This window comes from Corylus avellana, chromosome 10, assembly GCF_965113065.1.
Source record: "Corylus avellana chromosome 10, dhCorAvel1.hap1.2, whole genome shotgun sequence".
NCBI lineage: Eukaryota > Viridiplantae > Streptophyta > Magnoliopsida > Fagales > Betulaceae > Corylus > Corylus avellana.
The window spans coordinates 4,201,648-4,220,066 of NC_142499.1; the positions used below are offsets into that span (position 1 = coordinate 4,201,648).

General features: G+C 35.3%; 3 protein-coding genes across 3 annotated transcripts; all 3 read right to left on the reverse strand.

Annotated features, from left to right (window-relative positions):
• Nucleotides 1–687: 687 nt before the first annotated feature.
• Nucleotides 688–8,039, reverse strand: LOC132191399 (cellulose synthase A catalytic subunit 3 [UDP-forming]). Its single transcript, XM_059606391.2, has 14 exons — nt 7,772–8,039; nt 6,798–6,993; nt 6,490–6,698; nt 6,282–6,402; nt 6,009–6,165; nt 5,162–5,428; nt 4,712–5,057; nt 4,481–4,618; nt 3,927–4,052; nt 3,633–3,845; nt 3,211–3,475; nt 2,504–2,706; nt 1,917–2,267; nt 688–1,463 (listed from the first exon to the last, which is right to left on the reverse strand). Exons 1-14 carry the CDS (start codon nt 7,790–7,792, stop codon nt 879–881), a joined length of 3,198 nt encoding a protein of 1,065 aa, XP_059462374.2. The 5' UTR covers nt 7,793–8,039; the 3' UTR covers nt 688–878.
• Nucleotides 8,040–10,618: 2,579 nt separating this feature from the next.
• Nucleotides 10,619–11,982, reverse strand: LOC132191779 (protein BREAKING OF ASYMMETRY IN THE STOMATAL LINEAGE-like). The gene is made up of 4 exons (XM_088511058.1): nt 11,791–11,982; nt 11,582–11,686; nt 11,248–11,408; nt 10,619–10,727 (listed from the first exon to the last, which is right to left on the reverse strand). The coding sequence occupies exons 1-4, from the start codon at nt 11,980–11,982 to the stop codon at nt 10,619–10,621; spliced, it is 567 nt and encodes a 188-aa protein (XP_088367184.1).
• A 1,857-nt stretch (nt 11,983–13,839) lies between these two features.
• PGAZAT (polygalacturonase ADPG2-like protein) lies at nt 13,840–17,428 on the reverse strand. The gene is made up of 9 exons (XM_059606876.2): nt 17,117–17,428; nt 16,456–16,584; nt 16,194–16,361; nt 16,058–16,078; nt 14,958–15,165; nt 14,621–14,702; nt 14,385–14,493; nt 14,146–14,262; nt 13,840–14,058 (listed from the first exon to the last, which is right to left on the reverse strand). Exons 1-9 carry the CDS (start codon nt 17,423–17,425, stop codon nt 13,840–13,842), a joined length of 1,362 nt encoding a protein of 453 aa, XP_059462859.1. The 5' UTR covers nt 17,426–17,428.
• Between the last annotated feature and the right edge of the window lie 991 nt (nt 17,429–18,419).

The following is an 18,419-nucleotide window of genomic DNA, read 5'->3' on the forward strand; positions in this document are numbered from 1 at the left end:
GTAGATGATGAATAGGAAGACATTGGGGGGGGGGGGGGGCATATGCAATATATAGGGATAGGGAAAAAATAGGATGAGCAGAACGACGTCGAGTCGTCAACGAAAATTACGGGTGGGTCGGGTATTCGCTCACCCTGAAAAAGAGTAAAGGACCCTACCCAAATTGAACAATTCCATGTCCTATAACATGATATAAAGCTTGTCACTAAGAGCTATTCTCCTTAAATTATTTATTTTTTAATAGAAAAAAAATTCCTTTCAGACTATTTTTTTCAACTCAATATAGTTGCTCTTTCACATTCGCTGTTGAAATTGCTTATAGTCCGATCAACAAAATTATTAGGTCAATTGGTTAAACTATTATATGCAAGTTTCATGGAATTTTTTCACCATGTGATATCGGCTAAAACTCATCTGCAGTAAAAATTTCAGATGTATATCAAGCATGAATTAAATCCTCCCAACTTTCCAGAAAATTTCCTAATTAAAATGCCACCATACAAAGGGAAGAAAGGTAAAATTCTAAATATAAGGTTTTACTCATCCAAAGAAAAGCAGAAAGAGCAGTTCAATGAAATGGTTAAAACCCCAGTTAGGGGAATAATTATGAATATCATCTCCACTGCAGTGCCCAGTCCCTTTAATTAACTAACAGATTGAATAAACCCAAAAAAAAAGCTAAAGAAATGAAAACTGAAAAACAACATATGTATTGAACCCACGTAATCTACTTTGCAACAAAATTTGACTCTCAAACTCAAGCATGACACAGACGCTAAAAGGAGATACCTTTGAAAATTTTGCCAGCTGAAGATTTTCAGACAAAATCTTCGCATATTTTTGTAATGTAATGCTCTTTATCATGTCTACATGTTACCCTAGCAGTTGATTCCACACAGTTCAACATCTGGGCCAGTCACCTGGGTCGTAAAAGGGTCAATACGAACCCAAAGTAAGGAGAAGATGGAGGCAAGAAGAACCGACCACACGACAACGATGGTAGGTGTTCGGTTCTGGCGACCCATTAGACCCTTAAGGAAAGGATAGAGATGAACAATCACCCAGAAAGCAAAAAACAGCTTCCCAAAGAGAGGACCCCAAGATTGGTAGCCACTGTTGATGGCATATGAGATTCCAGCAACCACCCCAACCAGGTTGATTATTAGGAGTGTGGTTGGTGGGATGAGTAGAGTCGTCCACTTGAACAAATACAACTCAGCAGAATCCCCTTCTTCATCAGAAGCTTTGGAAGTGACCGTAAAATTGGTATCGATGCCAGCAAGAACCTTAAGGAGGCCTTGGAAAACAGCAAATAGGTGGGCTGACACCCCTCCAATAACCCAAAATTGTTCATTTCTCCACCACTCATCTATCCCAACACCACTCCATCTCATTTCTAATATGCCAGTGGCAAAGATGGAAAGAAAGAGGGATATGAACCAGATACTGGCAATGTTACTGATCTGCAGTAAGAAAAAGACAAATCAGGGCACTCAACCTCAGCTGAAATGTTAAAAAATATCAAATGAATTTGATAAAAAGGATGTTTTATTACCAACTGTTGCCTAGTGCTTTGGTAGAAGATGGAAATATACCCCTAAAATCTGATGGAAATTCTCTACAGCTCTCGTATTAATTACAATAAAAAAAGAAGAAACAAGCTATTCTTTTAAAGGGTTGTGCCAAGAATTTTGATCAACCAATGCGAGATATCATATAGTGATGCATTTACTTTGCCTCATTACAATAAAAAAGAAGAAACAAGCTATTCTTTTAAAGAGTTGTGCCAGGAAACTTGATCAACCAATGCGAGATATCATCATGATAATGCATTTACTTAGCCTCATTATGAATAGAAACATGATAGATAGTGGAAATCAACAATCAACGATCGCAACAATTGAAATTATATTTACCTGGGGGATAATAAACTTTCCTGTAAGTAGACAGACAGCTGGCAATGTACAGTAGGCAAGAAGAGGAATGGCTGTGACTGGGTATATGGTGGTGTTCACATAAGCAAATCTCTCGAGCCACTTCAGCCTTCCGCTATAACCATACCATATGGGGCAGTGCCGACTAAGAAGAATTTCTACTGAACCCAAAGCCCAGCGGAGCACTTGGTTCAGACGGTCAGAAAGGTTAATAGGAGCAGATCCTTTAAAGGCAGGAGGATGCGGCATGCAATAGATCGATTTCCAACCTCGGGCATGCATCTTGAACCCTGTAAGGATATCCTCAGTAACGGAACCATATATCCATCCTATCTGCACAAACAACATCAATGAATTTGATAGGAATTTAATGGCCAGCAAAAGAGTGAATAGAAAGTATGCTCTGCTACCATAAAGAATACTTTGGCACTATAAACAAGGGGGAAAAGAATTGGAAACAAACAAGGTGGTCAAACAGACAAGTACTTGCTTGTTTCCAGCCCCAACTAACGGCCCATATGTTCTCAGTTACACTGCAAAACTGGAAACAAAAGGACAAAGCAACATACTTCACTTCCCCACTCAGTCATGTCTTCATATCCACAGCTAATGACGTGAATAGCTTCTTTGAGGAGGGATTCTGGAGTGGCAGACTGTGGAACACCACCATTTTCCATTAGTGTTGAAGCAACAAATGCGGCTGATTGACCAAACCTTTTCTCCAGGCTCATCTGGGACATGAGCAGTGACTTCTCATCATCAAATCCCGCACCTATACACAAAAATTTACAGGGAAGATAGGTGTATCACTAATAGTAAACAGATCCAAATAACATTACATGTAAACAGCCAATAATTTCAGATGTTGATGTGTGGTAGCATAATATCTACCCAAAATTGACTCATATGGCCATGGAAGGGCGATGGGGTTATTTTTATGAGATCTTAGCTGAGATAATAATCAATATAAGAGAGAAGAGAAAGTGCAATATCCATAAAATTCATATGAGATATTTATGTCTTTAAAATATCTTGTCTCAAATTGCATCAATATTAATGTAATGCAACAGGCAACTGCATGGGAAATAAAAATGACCAAAATAATTCAGGGTTCAAGAAACACCAGATGTGAGAGTTGACACTGACCAAAATAACCCCAATAGAGCAAAGGAGAATGTAGTTTAAACCACTTTAAGAAAGTAACAGTTTACACCACAACAATAAAGACCAGGAATGGATCTTGTGACATAAAGAATAATAGAAATTAAAGCTGCACCTTCCACTCCTTCTTCAATATCTTCTAGATTGTATATTGGCACAGTTGGATCAGCATGCTTGCCCGACTTTTTTTTATTGGCTTCCTTTCCACTTGAACTGGATCTCCTCTTTCCGGATCTACCAAAGCATGTAGATAACATGCTCGATTTTTTATGCTTGGGCTTGAGAGGGGGCTCATAGCCATACAAGGCTGTTCTGTTGAAAACGCACCCTGTACCCACATATACAGGGCCTTGGATGCCATCCAAGCCTCTTAAATTGATCTAAAATCCACATAAAAATTTTGATATGATAAAGTGAGAAAAGAACATGAGTAGGAAATATTGTGACACCAATAACGAATAGATTATTGTGTAAATATAACAGTATTTCAATGAGAACTTTGAGGATTCTGACCCAAGGTTGTTAAACAGAACTTACATCAAAGAAAACGGTATTACGATTGGCATATCGATCATTCTTATCAATCCCATCAAATCTCTGAGGAAATTGAACATAGCACACTGATTTTCCAAGGTTTGGATCCATTAGGAAACACATAGCTTCCCGTATTGCCTTGCTGTTGTTTATGTAATGATCACAATCAAGATTTAACAAAAAGGGTCCATTAGTAAGAACTGCCGATACACGAACCTGTATGAGTAACTCACAGACAGTCAGAGAGAGTATATGTTCAACACAAAGAGCTTCAACATTCTATAATTGTCTACTTACAAGTGCATTCATAGCACCGGCCTTCTTGTGATGTTGGAAACCAGGACGCTTCTCACGAGACACGTAGACTAGTCGTGGAAGCTCATTACCCTCACTGTCAAGTCCTCCACTTTGTCCTAAGAAAACCTGCCAGTAATGAAGAAAGAAGAAAATGAGTCCCAACAGCATTTATTAGGAGGGAAAAAAGAAAAAGAGAAAAAGAACAAATTAATCCAGACATTCCCATGACATTAAAAAAAAATAATAATAAATAAATCTTACTAAGCCCTAAAGAGGATTTCACACATCAAAAGAAAGTCGGCCATGAACAAGAAGAATATTGGAAAACATGAGAGTGGGGGAAAAAAAAAAAAAAAAAAAAGGAATCCAGCCATGTGGTTTTAGCATTTATGGGCATGTTCTCACTGCCACACCAACATCATGATGTTTGGGTGGTCTCGTTACAGGTAACTCATATGTCAAAGGTTCCTGAAGCTGGAAAGAAGTAACTTGCATGCAATTAACAAGGTACTTATTGCTGTTAAACACACTAATCCACGTCAAAAAGGACAAACCTGGATCATCCCCGGATGATCTCTGGTGTTATTTCCAGGCCAAGGTGTACCATCTTGCATGAACCATCCTTCATCAGGAACCTTCTCGGCCTTTGCCACAAGCCCATTAATACGAACTTTGAACTCTTCATATTCTCTCTGCAATGCAGTTAATAGCAGACTTGCAATAAGAACATGATATACACAGTAAATCCTAGTACTATAAAAATAATTATAAGAAAACCTTCCTACCTTCATAGCTCTGCGAGCTTTGACAAATGATGGATGAACCTTGTCCTTTAAGTAGTCAATCTTCTGCGCAAAGTACCATTCTGGGGCTCTAGGCTCAATGGTGTATTTCTTGCAGAAAGGAACCCATTTTCTGGCAAATTCTGATGTTTCAGACAAAGCTTCAAAAGTCAACATAGCAGCTCCATCATCTGAAACATAACAAGAAACTTTATCTACTGGGTAGTCTACTGCAAGAATGGATAAGACAGTATTGGCTGTGACAAGTGGAGGCTCCTTTAAAGGATCAACTGTACTGACAAAAATGTCAACAGCAGCCAACTGAGATGGCTCTCCTTCTCGGTCATATCTGTGGACCATTATGAAAAATTAAATTTAGAGCTCCAAAAGATTATGAGAATCTTAAAGAAGTTGGAAACTTTTTAGAAGTTGAATAAGAGAGATGAAAACTACCTCAAAGCCAGTCTGTCAAGATATGTCTCACGGTTCACAGGAAGCCATTTAGGGAACTGATCCAATATCCATGACATTGCAAACCATATCTCACAAATCACAGATACTAACCACAAAGCATAGGCATTGGGAACTGGATTTGTTATACGGTAATGCAAGAAAATGCTGAGAATAATAAGCCGCAGAACTATGACCATCCTATAAGGGTTAATCCTAGAGGAAGGAATAGAAACCTTCCTTGATAAAGGCTGGCGGGCTTCATCATTTCTACATCACAAAATAGAGAAAGAAAATATGAAATTTAAAATATCAGCAGCTGCTCTACACAGTAATGTATAAATCTAAACAAAGGGAGGAAACCATTCATAAAGTTCACCTCCCATACATGCCCAACTATGTAAGTCAATGAGCATGTTTAATTTACTATTGTTCCTGATCAAAATAACACAGTATTTTTCAGATCTTCTGTGTAGCATGAGTTATCTAAGCGTCAGATCCATTTTATCACTTTGTATGAGAAAAACTTATTCATCGAGGGCTTATATTCCCTAACATTTGTTTTCGTATTCAGTAATTATTGCGTCATTTATGTTAAAGTACATGAATAGATAAATTCAATCTCAATTTGCACTTGTGCATTTTCATCCAAGCATACAAAGAGCTGGGCGGGGGAGCAAGAGAAAAGGTAAGTTGATTGGGAGTGTGTAATCTTATATATTAGATGAAGTATAGAGTGGGAGTTGAGATTGTATGAAGTAAATATATGTATAATGCTGCCGAGCAATTGAAACAGATGCGACCAACTCACAAGGGGGAAAACATTGTGCCCTATGAGGACAACACTTACAATAAAGAATCATCCATCACCACATCAGTGCTGGCATCAAAATCTCCACCACCCCTGCCTTCGGATGGAGCATTACTAACACTCATTGGAACCACATTCTTCTCGGGCTTCACCTTCCAACCATCAATTCTCTCTTTCCAGGCTACGCTGCCAGACCCTGAGAACCCAGGTGAGATTAGCTATCTCAATGCTGAAATCAAATTTGAATCAAAAAACAGAAACAAGCAATAAATAGCATTTTAAATAAGAAAGAAATTTGGGGGAGGAGAATACGTGATGAACGATTGGCTTCTGCCATGTAAGGTAGTGGATTTATGTGCTTTCCCCTGATGCCACTTTCAGGAGATGCCATGGAAAGACGCTCAGGAGACGCAGCTGACAGCTCTCCGGAAACCTGAAATTTCAAGACAATGTTTATACCATATAATTTTACCTAGTAATGAAAGGGTCAAGACATGGACAACTGATTCAATCAACTTACAGAATGTCCATTTGTGAGCAAAGGAATATGGTTAAGAGAAACCTCTTTATCATAGTTAGGGGGTCCAACATCTTCCCCTCGACCATAACTCATTGGCTGCATTTTTTTATTCAGGTTCCTATCTTGAATTCCCAACTTATAATTTGAACCATTTGCAGCATCATTAACATCAGCATCTTCCACCTCTTCCCCTTGAATTGAAGGGCTCCCTAGAGGTAAAGAAGAATAAACATACATCTATTTCCTGAATCCTGATAACCATAGATGCCTGAGTGACAAAAATGTGATGACAGTTAAACTGAACTAACCTTTGTGCCATTTGTATTTGGTCTTGCATTGAGGGCAAGATTGATTACCATCTTTCCTCTCATACTCGTAGCAGGGGCGGCAGACAGGGAATGAACAAACATCACAAGCAACAAAGGGCTTGCCATCCACAGTTGTGCCAACAGTGTCACTACAGATCTGGCAGACCTTGCCACCCACGAGTTTGGAAGGTTTTGACTGAATAACGAGCAACACAACTCAATTATCAAATGGGAATTTCTCTCACCCTCTCTTCCATTTTTTTATTCTTTCAAAATGCTGTCTTTAATCATCTTAAACTATTAGAGTAGCATGAGACACAATGCAGAAAGAACAAAAAATTTTGGGGCAGATATGATTATATGAAGCAAACATTCCAACGCAGTTTCAAGATGTTTTCTGTGACACAATAAAGAGCCTAAAATTGGGAAAGGAAAGAAAAAATTCTCAAAATAATTTCCCAGAAACTACCTTTTATTGAACCAAAGGATGCCAAGAAACACAAACTTCTATTAAATTATTTAAAAAAAAAAAAAACTATTAATCCCAAACCAATTAATCCATCAAATAAAGTTTTAAGCAATTATATATGCAATCCAATACCAGAAAATGGAAATTTAAAGCAAATTTAAGTCTATAATTAGTATGACTAAAGAGTAGTCCCATTTTAGATCCCCAGAGACTCGAGTACGAGAAAAGTGGAAGAAAAAACATGCTTCATAATAGCCTCCTCTCCTAAACAAATTAGACAAATTTCCCTCTCTTTCCTCCTTCCCAAGATCCAAACATGACATAATAAACAAAATTCTCCATCCAAATTGGTTATCATATTATGCATTGCATGGCCCATTTGATCATCATTCATCGGCATTCAACTATCTACCTAGTAAACTAACACAAACAGTAAAGGATACTAAAAATAACAAAATGTAGAATTGAGTATCAACAAGCAACAGTGGAGCAATGTAGTACTAACCCCTGAATCTCCCAACTCCATGCTCTCTTCACCCAAAAAACTGCTTGATCCTCAGTCAAAATGCCAACCCAAAAATCTCAATATATTGCTAGTACCTCAAAATGTTCCATGAATACTCAAACTTGGCTTTGACTAATGCCATTTTTCAGTAAAGACTTACAATGTTGTTAGAGTACAAGACACCCAGACGCTGAAAATGGGTTCAGCGAGAAAATTTATAGGACAGACGGATTGCTTCGGGGGCTTAATATCACCGAGACACCCAGATCCAGCCTACTGAAGACTGAAGAGTAGCAAACGTGCAAGATGATGTTTTGTAGAGAGAATATTTAAATTTTTTTGGCTTATCAGATCTTGCCATGTCATCGGTGGACCCGTTGGGGGTGTGCTGTCGTCCTATGTGGCAATATCTTGGTGGAATACTAGATCTACTGTACTGGGAGGGGTCTATTCTCTGCTGTGTGACCTGTGTCCGTCCGACAGGATCCCAACAAGGTTTTGGGTTGGGTTGGATGATGGATCAAATATTGGCCCAGACAGAGATTGGTAGTAAATATATATATATATATATATTTATTTATATTTTTTGTTTAAATATTAGAATTATTATTGTGTGGGCCGGTGGGTTCCAATTCAAATTGTGTGGAGTTTACTATTACTATTTCTGTATTTTTTTTTTCTTTTTAGTTGGGCAAACAATAATAGGGAATCCAAATCCTCTAAGACTATTATATGTATTGGACAGAAATTTCTTTCAAATTGGGTTTATTTATTTATTTTTTTTCAATCCGTCTTTAAAATTGTCATATATTTTTTGAGCATGTGAAAAACACATGTTTTTATGTATATAAATTTCCTACAAATGTGTTGTGAATTCTTTAAACTCAATCTTTAAAAGTGTTATGTGTTCTTTAAGCATGCGATAAGCACATTTTTTTTAATTAAAATTAGGGAAAACTTCACTTTGGCCCCCTGAACTTCTACCCGATTTTACAAACCCCCTTGAACTTCTAAATCTCTCATTTTGAACCCCTAAACTTTCAATTACTCTCAATTAGAATACTTCCGTTAATTTTAGCCGTTAAAAATACAAAAAAGACCAAAATGTCCTTGATTTTTATTATTTTTTAAAATAAAAAAACGTTTTGGAAGTTGAAATTTTATATAAAAGTCAGGGGTATAAATGTCATGTAATGTTTAAAATCTGACGGAGGGGTCCACATTGAGAGTAATTGAAAGTTCAGATGTCCATATTGAGAGATTTGGAAGTTCAGAGGATGTTTGTAAAATCGAGTAAACGTTCAGGGGACCAAAGTGAAATTTCCCCTTAATATTATTAAAAAAACATGCAAAAAATAAAATACTTTTAAAAAACACGTGCTTGAGTTGAATATTTTTTTCAACACGTTTGTAGGAAATCTATATATCTAAATGACTATATGTCCCTATCTCATGCCTCTACAATCTTACATCAAATTGTAGATTTTCATAACATGCTCTATAATCAAATTAATTGTGTTTCAGATTTACAAAACATTGAGAGCATGGTGGGTGTTCAAAGTTCTAAAGCCCTTCCAAAGACCCAAACCAAAAAGAGAACTAAAAGGAAATAAAAATAAAAATAAAAGATAAAAAAGAGAGAGAGAGAGGATATATGGGCCATTATGATCATGGAAAAGCAATAGTAGTGTGTGTTATCATGCCAAGATGAGAAATGTCAAAATTAAGGATAATGATTGTTTTGCTTGCTTATGCCACAAGCATGAATACAATTGGAAAGTTCAAAAGAAATTAAATTTAAGGAATGACAAAACATAAAAAAATAAAAAATAAAATAAAGATACTTCTTATGATTCTACTAATTCATTCATCCATCGAGGCTATATACGAGATCTAAGTTCAAAATGCTGTAAAATAGTGTGTTGATATCAATTAGAACATTAAGAGGACCTTTTCCTAGTACAAGAGGATTGAGAATTATTAAAGTATTTATTAAATAATAAATTTATCTTTTTTTATTAGTTTAAGCTTTTAAAATTAATAATGAGTTAACATAGTATTAGTACTAAATATCAAATTTTTAAAATAAATAATGATTTAAGACGAAGGAACACAATAACGGAGACATCGATCATACCAATTGTAAACTATTGGTCGGGACGTACATGATTTATACTAAAATTATTGAAGGACAACTTTGTTACCACCAATGTTAGACGTGTCACGTGGTAGTGTTCAAGTGTCAATGCTCAAATTATAATATCAACAATGGTAGTAAAATGTCCAAAAAAATGCCATCATTTGTGGTGGTGATCATGGGCAATAGCAATACTCCAGAAGCAATTATATATAGAACTTTCGTATTTGAAGGGAAAAAAAAAAAAAGAAAAGGAAATTCCGACATAACTTCCCTTTAAAGCAACACTTTCTGCCTGTCTTAGAAAACATTTTTCAGCTGTATTTTTTTCTTCAGCAACGAAAAGGAAACCCACTCAACCTGGTACAAAATATTAAGGGCCCTACTCCAATTGCTTTGTATCACCGCCATTTGCATAATATTTCAATTGTAGAAAATCGACTTTAGCATATTTCAAAGTGTGGGGGGGACTTGATATTTTCATTTTCCTAATTAGAATATTTAGGCACCCATGAATATTCCAATATGAAAGCATTACTCTTAAGAAAACTATGAATATAATTTTATTTTATCTACAATAACATAAAGCCCTTATTACGTGTGTATATATAGCACTAGCAGTTGCTTCATGTGATCAATCCAAACGTATAGGAGAAAAAGAAAAAAATTGAGAGTACTGGAAGAGAGTCAGAGAGGATGCAATGCAACTTTCAGATTCTAAAACACTGAAATCCCACACAGCGGGCCTTGTGCTTCCTTAATTGCAGGCCATCTGATTTTGGCATTTGCACAGGGCTTCCCATCCATTCCCACCGCAACCTGCAAAATCATATTGTAGAAACATGAAGCTTAGAGAGATTGCGATTTGAAACAACAAGAAGACATCCCCAAGCATTTGCTCTCTCTAAAGGATGTGCACATTAAGTAGCAAAATGGGTTGCTTCTAACTTTGTGTTTAGGGTTGCGGTGAGTCTTATACGGGTCTTGATTTAACTTTCAGATATGGGTGGCGTTGCCTTGAAAGAGTTAAGGATTGCTTTTAACCATGTTTGGAAGCATTATCGACATTCATTTTATATTAGATTCAAGAGTGAAAAATAGACTCCTTGTGACGTCTCATTTTACAAATTTTGATCATGGCAAAAAGAAACAAAAACAAAAATAAAAGTAACTTTACACATACTTCCACTTTTTTATACTTTTTTTTTTTAAAAAAAAAAAAACTTATAAGTTACTTTTAAAACCACCAATAAATTAAAATATAATAAATCAAAATGGGGTTTTTAAAACAGTAGAAAAAAATAAGAGTGTAAAAAAAAGGAGGAAGTTTCTAACTTACACTGGAAAGGCAAAAGAGCCATTGCTGCCATCAGATTGATTGGATTCACTTGATCCTACTGACACCAGGCGGCAGTCTTCAACCTCATGAGCAATTTGATATCTCCTTCTCATGCCGTTTGTAGGCCCTTCCGCATCAAAGTATATGCTTTCTTCCTCATCCTACGAAAAAAATAATAATTAGATTTTTTTTTTTCCTTGTAATATTCTAATGAAAATGATTATAGGAAGTAGGAATCTATGTCAACTCGTTGGTACAACACTTTCTAAAGACACTTTTCCAATGGGAATTCAACAGGGAAAAATAAAAGAAAAAAGGCACCCTATTTATATACCTTTTGGTCAAAGACTATAACATGCCCATCACGTCCATTTCTATTCAATTTTTCTTCATTGCCATACATTTTTACTCCTGTTTTGGCTTCCTCCCCATAATTGAGCTGCTTCTCCAAACCAAACCAAAGTAAAGGGTATGAATGAATAAATAAATAAAGTAAATTTCTTTTTCTCAACTTTTAAGATAGATCAATATGTTGCTACCAACCTTTCGGTTTATAGGTCTGGAAGTTTCCTTGACAACGTCGAATGTTCCATTCTCTCTAAAGCAGAAGACAATGTCTTCATCGGAGAAATGTGGCCACCGGGAGTCATCAGCCGGCCCATTTTCAACCGGAATAATATTGGCATATTTAGCCTCATCTCTCTCTTTGTTATTGCGCCTTCTGTGGCGTGTCATCTTCTTGCTGCTTAATATTATAAATTTTGCCAAAATGATAAGAATGAAGAAGAAAATATGAAGAAATTAAGGAAAAAGACGAAGTTTTGGGCGAGAGAGAGAGGAATTGAGTTATGATAGAGGGAATTGAAATTGACATTTTTGAATTTCAAAAAGGGATAAGGGAGTTACAGTGTTGAACATAATGAGTAATGAGTCAGTTATGTTTTCTATATAAGGTAAAAATGAGATAAATTTGTGGGGCACAATTGACACTTGCCCCCATTTTTTTTTTAAAAAAAAAAATTAAGGTATTCAATACAATATTTTTTCTTTTTTTACAAAAAAAATAAGGTATTTTGAAAATTTTGTTGGGATTTTGAAGGAAAATTTTAATGGAGGGAGACATTGAAAAAAATTAAAAGTTCAATACACTAAATTGAAATGTTTTGAATTTTAAGGGGACATAGCGAAGGTTCCCAAATTAATTTTTACTAGTGAAACCTGAGCAATGGCGAGCGAACAAGACTTCAGTGATTGAACCGATATGCTCCACTCTTCCACGAAGCTTTTCAAACAAGCCGGTCCTTTTGCTCAATTCCTGCTTCTTTAGGTTCTAGTCTACTCTCTTTTGCAATTGTTCTATTTGGTTCTCGAGAATATGTATGAAAATTTAAAAAAGTCACGTATTGGATTTTCGTTACTTGAGTTTTTGCTTTCGGAGAAAAATGAAGAATCAAGGAAGTTATTGTTAGCTGAAAATTCGCGAAATAATGATGTTCAAGTCCTCGTGTGGTTCGTTGGTCTAGACTGCCGTTTTCTTTATGAGAAAATAGAGGAATAGAGTGTTGGAATTTTCTTATACCACGTGGTCAGTAGCACATGTTTTCGCCACGTCAGGAGTTAACATTGTATTAGAACTGAAGGTTTTTAATTCGAACCTTGTCTTAGTTTGAACGCACATGTAAAGAAAAATGCTAAAGTATTGATTAAATAATTAAATTTAGATTTTTTTATAAACTTAAGTTTTTAGAATAAGTGATAATCTAATAGAAAGAGACACAATAACTCAGACACCATACCAATTGTAAACTATCATTAGGTCAAGACATGATTTATGCTAAAATTATTGAAGGACAACTTTGTTACCACCAATGTTAGACGTGTCACGTACGTGGTAGTGTTCAAGTGTCAATGCTCAAATTAGAATATCAACAATGGTAGTAAAATGTCCAAAAAAAATGCCATCATTTGTGGTGGTGATGGGCAAGAGCAATACTCCAGAAGCAATTATATATAGAACTTCCGTATTTGAAGGAAAAAAAAAAAAAAAAAAAAAAAAAGGAAAATTCCGACATAACTTCCCTTTAAAGCAACACTTTCTGCCTGTCTTAGAAAACATTTTTCAGCTGTATTTTTTTCTTCAGCAACAAAAAGGAAACCCACTCTACCTGGTACAAAATATTAAGGGCCCTACTCCAATTGCTTTGTATCACCGCCGGCCATTTGAATAATATTTCAATTGTGGAAGGGTAGAAAATCGAATTTAGCATATTTCAAAGTGTGGGGGGACTTGATATTTTCATTTTCCTAATTAGAATATTTAGGCATCCATGAATATTCCAAAATCAAAGCATTACTCTTAAGAAAACTATGAACGTAATTTTATTTTATCTACAACAACAATAAGTGCTTACAACAGTGTTATCACAATCCTTCAACAACCAACATTATTTCTTAATTTGGTGAATATATACAGCAAATCCTAGCCAGTATAAATTATGTGTGCCATTATTATACATATAGATACATACACACATTCATACATACATACACATATTTATATATCAGTATGTTACATTATTAATGCCCTTCCTCTCAAGAGCAACGTGGGGAAATAACTCCCATGCTAGCCAAGTTCACATTATTGCATAAAGCTTTGGCTGTTTCCCCTCCTTGGCCTTTTAGGTTAACGTTTTGCAACAAAATCCCCTGACATGGAAAGCTCTTGCTGCAGTCGAGGTTTATGGCCACGTCAGAAGAGCTTGTCCCTTGAATGTTCTGGAAAATCACATTTTTCACTTGAACTGCTCTGCCCTGTGTTATAAATTCAATCAAGCAGATAATTTGTCAGCAAATTAGATCAAAGGGTTGATATATGGCTCCTAGGAGAAACTTCTGTACCTGTTCTTTGCATGGTTTGTTTTGGTCACAGTAGTTTTGGTCGATTATTATCGGATTGGCCACATTTTGCATCACAATGTTCTGAAATTTGATGTTGCTTGCACTTCCTGACCCTCCCTGACAAGAAAATCACATTTTTGGTATACGAAATCACAATGAAAAATGCACTCTAAATGTCTTTTGTGGGTATGTGTTTGTGTTGGGAATTTGTACTAAAAAACCTAGTACTAGGTAGTGACCTGCCATGTCTTGATCCTCACTCCATTTGTGGTTCCTGAAAACTTAGCTCCATTCACAGTTACTCCTGATACATAAGCTTCCGAATTTCCAGAGCCCAAGCTTCCAATACTGAGCTCAACATTGAAAAAAGGACCAATATTAGTACTCTTATGTAACAAAAGTTGTTGTCTGTCATTAATATATATGTTGATTATTGACATGGGTACTGGAGAAATTAAGTTTGAGAGATTGAAACCTGATTCCATGACCTGGTCCACAGGTTATGTCTGTGGCTTGCAGCTTTTGGGATCCACTTACAATTGAAATACAATCATCACCTTCGACAAATCATAACAAATAAATGAATATAATAGGGAACAATTGGTAGTTTACTCCAAGATTTGAGTAACTTTTAGTTTCTTTTAATAGATGTTAGGTACCCTTAATTAAGGGCGCCTTTCGGGCAGGCGCCCCTAATGTACTAAATTAGGGCATGCCCCATTGTCCAAACACCTCCACTATAAAGTAAGGTCACTTGCACAATAAAGCGCCCATATTTCAAGCGTCAGTAAACATGTTTTTTTTTGTAGTACCTGTTGCTATAACACAACTTGAAATCTGGATGTTTTGAGTGTCTGTGACATGAATCCCATCAGTGTTGGGGCTATTCTCTGGAGCAGTTACTGTCAAATGGGAAGCTTGAACATTCATGCATTTTTCGAAAGAAATGTGAATTTGTTGTGCGTCATTGATCTTCAAGTTCTTCACAATCAAATTCTTGCAGTTGTAGAAGGTCAGTGCCTGCCAAGGCACACATAGTTGTCAGAAGAATGATCGAAGGAAATATTTCTTCTACTTGTCATATTTAATATTAAAGGAAAGCTTCACTTACCACTCATGATATTTCATCACTTTTACAATTATACTCTTCAATTTTAAAAAATGTCGATTTAGTGTATCCGTTTTTCAATTTTTATTTATTTATTTTTTTTCAATTTCACTCATTTGTTAAGATTTTTCATTAAATCTTGTCAAAATTCCCAAAATACCAATTTCTAAAAAAAATTGGTTTCTTTTCAAAGATTCAGGCGTGGCTATTTTTAAAAATTCCGTTAAATCATCACCAACTAAATCCTTGCAATTTTTTTTTTTTAATAATAAAAAAAAAAGATGAGTATTTGACACCCCTCAGGATTTAACGGAAAATCCTAAAAGATGGTTGAAATTGAAAAAATTGAAGATATATACACAAAATTGACATTTTTTAAAATATAAGGGTATGATATTTGCAAAAGTAATAAAAAATCATGAGTGGTAAATGAAGTTTTTCCTAATATTAACTCGTACAAAATATGTCATTCTTTTAAGTCACTTGGTCCTAATACCTCATGAAGCATCATCACATTTAAGATTCGACTCCTCTTAAGTGCAAACAATATCTTGGGGTTACACTATTGGGTAAAAGTTCAAACTTTACCCAACCCGTGTGAGGGGGGCCGGGTACTTTGCACAGGTTCCTAAGAATTCACCTCGGATACCCCCAATTATAAAAAATAAATAAGGCCTTTTTTCAACAATAGTATCAACAAAACAAGTAGGAATTTGTGGTAAAGTAACGGTAGTCATCAAAGAATCAAGATGCTGGTGATCACAAAGAACTTAATTCACCAATAAAAGGATCAGACAAACATACCGTTGGTGCATCCTTGCAAGGCTGCCAATCAATGAAGAAAAAAAGAATAGTGAGGGGGGTTTTATTAATTATGGCTAATTAATATGAGGTTGCTAATTATTAATGAGAAATTAATACTGGGTTCCTAATGGCTTACCAGAGCTTTATTGATTTTGCATGAATTTTGCCACCATATCTTTCCATTGCCATTGATGGTTCCACCACCTTCAACTACTAAATTTTGAACACTATCAAAGATTAGCCAGTGTCTGCCTTCTTGGCTGTAGTCTGATCGATCATCAGATGCTTCTATGGTTCCAGAAATCTGATGATTTTCAAAAAATAAAAAATAATATTTATTTGATATATAGGGCTTGAAGTTTTGAAAAGTAGGAGACCCTTTTAACTAATTTAATTACCTGCATCGTAATATCAGATTTGCAAGGACCTGAGAATCTAATTGGCTTAAGACGATAGTTTTTCTGAGGCACCACTACTAGAACAGCTCCATTAGATGAACAAGCTACCTCCCAAGCCTTCTTAAATGCCTGATCAAATTAAGGACCAAGGTAAATAATATATTTCAGGAAGAAGAAAAAAATGCATGTCACTGCCTACATGAAAATACTTCACAAAATATTAACACTTTAAAGTGTAATAACTAAAAGAGGAAACTTAACTTATAATATATACCCCCAAAGTATAAGCGGTTTTACAATCATATTCTCGAAATTTAAAATTTTCTTGTATCGGTATCCTATATTTTAGCTCGTTTTAATTTCTTTTCTTTTTTTTTGTTAAAATGCCGCAAAAAAAAAAAAAAAAAGAGGGGTTATCAACGTTACAAGTTTTTAAATTTCGAGATTAAGATTAGAATCTAAGTAAAATTTTCATGGTGGGTACATTCATGCATGGGATATTTATGTATTGTCAAAGCTTTATGTCAGCTCAAATGTCACATTGTGTTAAAAAAACAAAAGAAAAAAAAAAAAAAAAATTGGTCGCAAATCAAGCAAAACACATCATCTTAAGGCTGTAAAATCTACCATTAATGCTATATTTAAGTGAAGAGAAGAGTACCTCTGTATCGTCATCAGAGCCATCACCTTTAGCTCCGTAGTTGTTAACATTAACTGTTTTACCCGAACTTGAAATGCTGCCGACTCTATCAAACTTCCTCAAACTTAAGACATCATTTCTTTGCTGGATCAAGTTCTTAAACGCACCGTCGTCAATGGTGCTCAAGTAGGAAGGATACGCTTGAGAATCATACCCAGATTCTTGATCAGAATTATAATGACGAAGTGGGTCCTCTTGCAAAGTGCTATAACATGAAATAAAAGAGAGCATGATGATGAGAATTATGAAATATGAGAGCAGCTGAGCCATATTGAAGATACTCCAAAGAATGTAATGATCAGATGGTTATTGCAAGGTATGGAAGTGAGAAAGCAAGGCATGATGGGCTTGTGTATTTATAGAGATTTGAGAGGGAAAGAGAGAGAGAGTGGCGGCTTTTTCAGGTTCTTGTCTACATGACTCTTGAGGTATGGTTTGAAACAAAAGATTGAGACGAAATGATCTCTTGGCCAGATTCTCATGACTTTTGCTCCATATATACGTACATACATATACATACACATTCACACTTGTATGTAATGTTATAACTTGCATGCATATATATTTGATATACCTAGCCTCCATGCTATATGTATATAAAATAAAGTAAAAGGAATTCCGGCATCTCCGTGAGCAAGGACGAAACCAAAATTTCTCATTTGAAGGGATTAAATTAACCAATTTTTGATAGGGACCAAACATAGTTATTAAGCTAAATACATATATATTTAGCTTAATAAAACAAATTAAAAATCAAGGGGGGCCATAGCTGCCCTTAGTCTATACACATAGTTTCGTCCTTGCGTGTGATGCTGACTTCGTTTTATTTTTGGGTTATTACTTAAATGACAAATTCTAGATCTTGATACTTGTATTATATTGTAAACTTATACGAAAAGAAATAATGAAGAATATTATGAAATCCAGGAAGTTGATAGGTACCCTAAAGTTTTCTTATTTGTAATCACACTGCTTTTTTATTCACTTAATTAGGGTTTGGATGTAAATAAGGCAGTTCATCAATTATATATATATATATATATATATATATATATATACTCTGTGTGTGGAATTATCTTAGAATATCATTGGATGTAATCAATAGAGAAAGCCCCGAGAATCATTTTGAATGCAAATTAATCTCCGAGATAAATATCAATGGCCTTCGGCACTCAATGCATGTATGAAATACATGATATATACACATAAACATTTTTATATTCTAGGTTGAGTAATTTTAAAAATTATATTTTTATCCCACAAT

Bases quoted from the DNA above. Each gene is read 5' to 3' on its own strand.
- LOC132191399 (XM_059606391.2), bottom strand. From the start codon at position 7,792: ATGGAGTTGGGAGATTCAGGG. The intron at 6,403-6,489 runs GTAAGTTGATTG...TTGAAATTTCAG, and splicing joins TGCTCACAAATGGACATTCT to GTTTCCGGAGAGCTGTCAGC. The intron at 4,053-4,480 runs GTTTGTCCTTTT...CATTACTGGCAG, and splicing joins ATCATCCGGGGATGATCCAG to GTTTTCTTAGGACAAAGTGG.
- LOC132191779 (XM_088511058.1), bottom strand. From the start codon at position 11,982: ATGACACGCCACAGAAGGCGCAATAACAAAGAGAGAGATGAGGCTAAA. The intron at 11,409-11,581 runs GTATATAAATAG...TTTTTTTCGTAG, and splicing joins TTATAGTCTTTGACCAAAAG to GATGAGGAAGAAAGCATATA. The intron at 10,728-11,247 runs GTAAGTTAGAAA...ATGATTTTGCAG, and splicing joins GGCTCTTTTGCCTTTCCAGT to GTTGCGGTGGGAATGGATGG.
- PGAZAT (XM_059606876.2), bottom strand. From the start codon at position 17,425: ATGGCTCAGCTGCTCTCATATTTCATAATTCTCATCATCATGCTCTCT. The intron at 16,585-17,116 runs GTACTCTTCTCT...TAATTTGATCAG, and splicing joins GCTCTGATGACGATACAGAG to GCATTTAAGAAGGCTTGGGA. The intron at 14,494-14,620 runs GTTTCAATCTCT...TGTTGAGCTCAG, and splicing joins GGACCAGGTCATGGAATCAG to TATTGGAAGCTTGGGCTCTG.